Source organism: Exophiala aquamarina (assembly GCF_000709125.1).
Source record: "Exophiala aquamarina CBS 119918 chromosome Unknown aczIA-supercont1.38, whole genome shotgun sequence".
NCBI classification, from domain to species: Eukaryota; Fungi; Ascomycota; class Eurotiomycetes; order Chaetothyriales; family Herpotrichiellaceae; genus Exophiala; species Exophiala aquamarina.
Genome location: NW_013550550.1, coordinates 48,158 through 54,797, shown reverse-complemented (window position 1 = coordinate 54,797; position 6,640 = coordinate 48,158). Strand labels below are relative to the sequence as shown.

At 39.3% G+C, this 6,640-nt stretch overlaps 1 protein-coding gene across 1 annotated transcript; it reads right to left on the bottom strand.

Annotated features, from left to right (window-relative positions):
• Positions 1-477: 477 nt before the first annotated feature.
• On the bottom strand, positions 478-703 carry A1O9_12976 (uncharacterized protein; the record flags this gene model as incomplete). The annotated part of the gene is made up of 2 exons (XM_013398106.1): positions 478-622; positions 669-703. 2 exons carry the CDS (start codon positions 701-703, stop codon positions 478-480), a joined length of 180 nt encoding a protein of 59 aa, XP_013253560.1.
• Between the last annotated feature and the right edge of the window lie 5,937 nt (positions 704-6,640).

Here is a 6,640-nt window from a genome sequence, read left to right as displayed (position 1 = left end):
TTTATAGTCTATACCTACTTCTACTAGCCTAACATCCATAAATATACCTACGGCCACACGTCGACAACCGGCGCTCTCTATAAACTATTCCATCGCTTAATAATTTAAATATTCTACGTCACTACGATGTTTACCTATCCACGCCTTCCGCTAATCCATTATTACTACGGATTCCACTACTTCGCCGGCTTATCGCCCACCTCGACCTATCTACTATACGAAATCCACTAACCCGTACGGCTATTCCATATATACTACCGCTACGATGCCGGGAATATCTACTCCCGTACCTAACCCCGTTATCGCTACGATCCATCGGTTCTCTCTATCGCTACGTGTCCATCGCTATAGTATCGCTTAACGCTTACTCTTATCTACGATACTACTATAATAATACGTACACTCTAGCTTAACGGCTAGCGCTTTATAACTCGTGCGTAATCGTATATACACTACGCCTTTCTATATACCGGACATCTACTTCTCTAACCGCAATACGACACGGACTACCTCGTCTTCCACCTCTACGCGGACCCCTCCCGCCGTCTTCTTACCGCTACTCGTTACGCGCACCACGTTATATCGAATATTACGTTTAACCGTGTACGCTCGAATAATTACGCTATTTCTTATTAACATCGTTATCTAAAACTACGGCACTATCGTACCCGGGAGCGTCGCGGTTAACGCGATTACGAGACATCTATACCGGTAGATACCTTTAATCTAATCTAGCTTCTTACGGTATAAGACATCTATAATTACGGTGTACGCCTCGTCCACGAAAATCCGTCGTAATAACTTATGATCGCGTAGACTACCTATATAGTCGCGAAACTATTCGACCTCTTCTATATCCGTACTCGCTACTATTAGCCGCGCTACGCGCATCGGTAGCTCTCACCCCTATAGTCGACCGAGCCGCCAACGAATATAATCGATATCGCTCTTATATACTCGTATTACTAAATTATCTATTAATACGGTAAACGGTACGATTACCGCGGTTATACCCTATACTTCTACTAACGGCGGTAATATAAATAGTATACTTTTGCCCGCTCTAGTCGATAATACTACGGTTAGTAACTTATCTACCTATATTACTATAATCTTCTCTATTACTTCGCCTTACTCGAGCATCCGCTATATTACCGATCGCCTAACTAGACGCTTTAATCTACGCGGAATATCCTTAAGTAATTTACTATATAACGACTTATACTTTACCCGCTTTAAACGCGGTAGCGGTAACGATATCGAAGTACTCTCGACTTCTTCTTCTATATATATACGGCTCCTCTTACGATACCGTACGGATAATAATATACTTATCGTTACGGTCTACGTTACTATCGTAGTCGATATACCCTTCTTATATTCCTTCTTAGTTTTCGTCGACTCCTTCTTACTACGACGTCCTTCTAAAAATCGATGCTATAGCCGACTAATCTCTTAAAATTTTATTAGCTTCTCCGGCTATATACGACTCGGGAAACGGCTATTAATTATATAGTAATCCGTCGCGATAATACTACTATACGTTAACTACGCGTCCTAAATCTACTCCTACTTCGGCCCGGATATCGCGGTCTCCTCGGGCCCTTCGACCTCCTTACCCTCGCCTTCCTCGATTTCTACCTCTATTCGTCGTACTACGATCCCCTTAATAACGCGCGCGAACCTAATCGCTATATACCGGTAATTACTTACTATTACTTCTACTCCTAAGTATTCGCCCGTAAGCGCGGCTAGTTCGTCGCTTAGTTACGCGGTATCCTATACTCCGCAACGCGCATCCTTCTATATATATAACTATAGCGATTTATTCGGTCCCGTTACGCCGCTTATATCGTAAATAAACTCCTTAAACGATATAAGCTATACAATATATACTACTACTATACGACTAATCCGCTCGGGCAAAAAGCGAGCGACCTTACGACTTAAGCTACGGATTAATCGGTTCTTATTACGGTTAATAATAAGTATAACTCTACCGTCGAATACGAATATATTACGGATAAGCTACTACGTATTATAGAACTTTAGCGTCGCTATCTCCGGCCCTCGACCCGGCTACCCACCCTAGATATATATAATCGCTATTAATAGCCGCTTAAACGCTTTAAACCGTCGTATCTACGCCTTAACCTTCGCGACCCGGAGTTTTAACCCTCCTTAAGACGGCTATATCGTTACTCGTGCTCGTTTAGCGATAAAGCGAAAGCTAGCTTATAACTACGCGTTACGCGGCTCCGTTACGAACGAATATCCCGTGCCTTCGAATAAAATACTATCCTAAATACGCCGGAGATCGATTATCTTAGCTACCGTTACCTAGTTATTATAGACTAATAGATTTAGTATCGCCTCGGCCTCGTTAACCGCCTCCTATACTATCGTCGTAAAACTATCTACGTAAATTAACTAATTTAAGTATCGTATAACCTATCTATTCTACTCCTATAGTACCTTCGGCGCGCCTCCTTCTTTCGTACGGAAGCCCTTACTATATACTATCTACGTAATTAGTATACTTATCGAACTATACGAGCCGCCTACTAACTAGCGATATTATACCTCTTAAAATCCCTCTACTATCTCTATTATTATCTTATTCGGGTCCGCGGGACTATCGCGAAATACTTCTTCTAGTAGTAATATTCGTTTATACTACACTAGTCCCGCTAACGACTCGATATAATACTTCGGCTTACTTTAACTTCTACGAGTATCGTTAATCTCTAGTACCGCGGTAAAGAAGAGTAACGAATTCTCGTACTAGTTAACTAATACTCGCTATTATAGTATCGCGATATAGTACGCGAATACTACCTCGTCGAGAGCCTACTACCTCTCCCTATCTTCTTCGTCCTTATCGTTATCTTTATTCTACTTCCTTGTATTACTAAACTAACCGAGCGCCGCCTCGATCCGCTATAGCTACTCCTACTACGTATTAGTCTATCGAATTCCGTATAACTATCGGGACGCCTTACGCCCTAAGCGTCCTACGCGAGCATAGTATAATAGATATCGTTTAATAAATTATCGATACCGGTATATCGACTTCTCGTTCTACTTTAGTTTAAACGGCCGCCCGGCGGGTTTTATCGGATTAATGCTATTAAGCTAGAGTAGTAATTTATACGGCACTAACTTTAATCGCGCGGTATATCGCTGCATTACGCGATCGAAGCTCTCTACTAGTCGTATTAAGAGCGGATCGACTTCTCCTAACGATTCATTCGTTCGACGGTAAGCGGGTGTACGTACTCCCTTATATCGCGCTATTAATCCGGTGAGATAGATAACCCGCTTATCTTTACCGTTAAAAAGCGCAGCCTAACCTATATATTGCACCTAGCGCGATTAATTTTCTATACCTATCGGGTTATCCGCGATCTATCGTCGTTCCTACTACTATATATTATACTTTTCTTTATATATACGTAATATTAACCGAAACGGGTCGTCCGTGTCTACTAGAGACTTACTATATTCGGCTTTACTACCCGGACCTTACTCGTTACGGACGATCTAGTACCGAGCGTAACCTCCCCGCGAAAATATCTATACCTTAACGGTATATTAAAGAGCGTAACGGTAATCCCCGTATCGATTCTAACTAGTGTACCTTTACTACTCCTTTTTATTTACCGTTAGATACTTATAGTCGGGGTAGCTAAATCCGGGTAACGAATAACCGAGCTCGGGAATTACTCGAGTTCTACGAGACGGTAAGTCGATATAACGCGGATTACGGACGTCTAATATCGAGATGTAGTATAGTAATACTTATAATAACTTCCTATAAAGCTAATACCGTTACCTCTAATAAGTTTTATATCTAGCTCCGAGTCGCACCGCGGCCTAATACTCGAGATAGATAATAACGCGATATAATACTAGATACGAGATCTACGGCGGTACCGGTATACTTACTATAATAATTAATATTTATATATATATTAAGTTTAAAAAATACGTAGTACTTAGATATAAATTACTTTAAATCTAGATAAGTAAGCTATTACGCGACTCGAAGTAAGAGCCTCTCCTAAGATAAACTAGCCTTATCGATTTCTTACTAATTACGGTTTAGTACAACACGCCTATAACGCGAGTCCTCGTATAACTCCTAAAAATCCGCTAAGATTACCGAGACTACCTTAAATTCTACGGGATAAAGACTAAGTCGACGGCGATACTACTAATCTACGCGATTATAACTTAAAAATATAATAAATAAATTTATATAGTTATATTTTCTATTTAAACACTATAAAATAAGAAGACTACCCTAGTAGCGACCCGTAGCGGCCTAACCCTAGATAACTCTAAGTAACCCTAGCCGGGGGATTTTAGCTAATTAGCGTGTACTGGATTATATAAATAAGGGATTACATAAATAAATTTAGGGTTATATAATTTATATAGTAGATACGGTGTAAATATCGTGTTAATAATAGTTAGGAATTATATAAATAGATTTAGGGTTATATAATTTATATAGTGGATACGGTGTAAACACCGTATTAATAATAGTTAGGGATTATATAAATAGGTTTAGGGTTATATAATTTATATAGTGGATGCGGTGTAAATACCGTATTAATAATAGTTAGGGTATCCGCTATATTACCGACCGCCCGACTAACTACTCTAGTCCGCGGGAAATATCCTCGAGTAATATACTATATAATAACTTATACTTTACCTACCTTAAACGCGGTAATAATAATAATATCGTCGTATCCTCGACCTCTCCTAATACGTATATACGCTTCCTCTTACGGTAACGCGCGAATAATAATATCTCGGTCGCTACTATCTTCGTCTTTATTATAGTTAACGGGCCCTTCTTAATATTATTAATAGCTTTCGTCGACTTCTACGTACTACGACGCCCTTCTAGAAAGCGATACTATAGTCGACTAATCTCCTAAAATTTTATTAGCTTCTTCGGCTATATACGACTCGGGAAACGGCTATCGATTACGTAGTAATCCGCCGCGATAATACTACTATATATTAACTACGCGTCCTAAATCTACTTCTATTTCGGGCCTAATATCGCGGCCTCCTCGAAGCTATCTACTTCCTCCCCTTTACCTTCCTCGATCTCTACCTCTATTCGTTAAACTATAATTCCCTTAATAACGCGGGCGAACTTAATTACTATATACCGATAATCGCTTACTATTACTTCTACTTCTATATACTCGCTAGTAAGCGTAGCTAATCTATCGCTTAATTACGCGGTATTCTAAGTACTACGACGCGTATCCTTCTATATATATAACTATAGCGATTTATTCGGTCTCGCTACGCCGCTTATATTATAAATAAACTCCTCGAACGATATAAGCTATATAATATATACTACTACTATACGACTAATACGCTCGGAGAAAAAGCGGACGACCCTACGACCTAAGCCGCGGATTAATCGATTCTTATCGCGGTCGATAATAAGTATTACCGCGCCGTTAAAGATAAATATATTACGTATAAGCTACTATATATTATAGTACTTTAGCGTCGTTATCTTCGGCCCGCGACCCGACTATCTACCCTAGATATATATAATAACTATAAGTAGTCGCTTAAACGTCTTAAATCGTCGTATCTACGCCTTAACCTTCGCGACCCGCGGTTCTAATCCTCCTTAAGACGGCTATATTATTACCTATACTCGTTCGGCGACGAAGCTAAAGCTAGCTCGTAACTACGCGTTACGCGGCTCGGTTGCGAATAAATATTTCGTACCTTCGAATAAAATACTATTCTAAATACGCCGGAGATCGATCGTCGACGCTACCGTCGCCTACTTATCGTATATTAGTAGACTAAGTATTACCTCGGCCTCGTTAACCGCCTCCTATACTATCGCTATAAAATTATCTACGTAAATTAACTAATTTAAGTATCGTATAACCTATCCGTTCTATTCCTAGAGTACTTTCGGTATACCTCCTTCTTTCGTACGAAAGCTCTTACTATATACTATCTAGTTAATTAATATACTTATCGAACTATATAAGTCTACCGCTAACTAGCGATATTATACCTCTTAAAAACTATTTACGATCTCTACGGTTATTTTATTCGGGTCTTCGGGACTTTCTCGAAATACTTCTTCTAGTAGTAATATTCGTCCGTACTATACTAGTCCCGCTAATAACTCGATATAGTACTTCGGCTCGCTCTAGCTCCTACGAGCGTCGTTAATCTCTAGTATCGCGATAAAAAATAGTAACGAATTCTCGTACTAATTTACTAATATTCGCTATTATAGTATTACGATATAATATATAAATACTACCTTATCTAGAGTATACTACTACTCTTTTCCTTTCTTCTCGTCCTCTTCGTCCTCTTCGTCCTTCTACCTTCTACTACTAAGTAGACTAAGTATAGCCTTAATCTACTATAGCTATTCCTATTATATATTAGTCTATCGAATTTCGTATAACTATCGTAATACCTTACGCCCTAAACGCCCTATACGAATAGAGTATATTAAATATCGTTTAATAAATTATCGATATCGATATATTAACTTCTTATTCTACTTTAATTCGAACGGCCTTCCCGCGAGTTTTATCGGGTTAATACTATTTAGCTAGAGTAA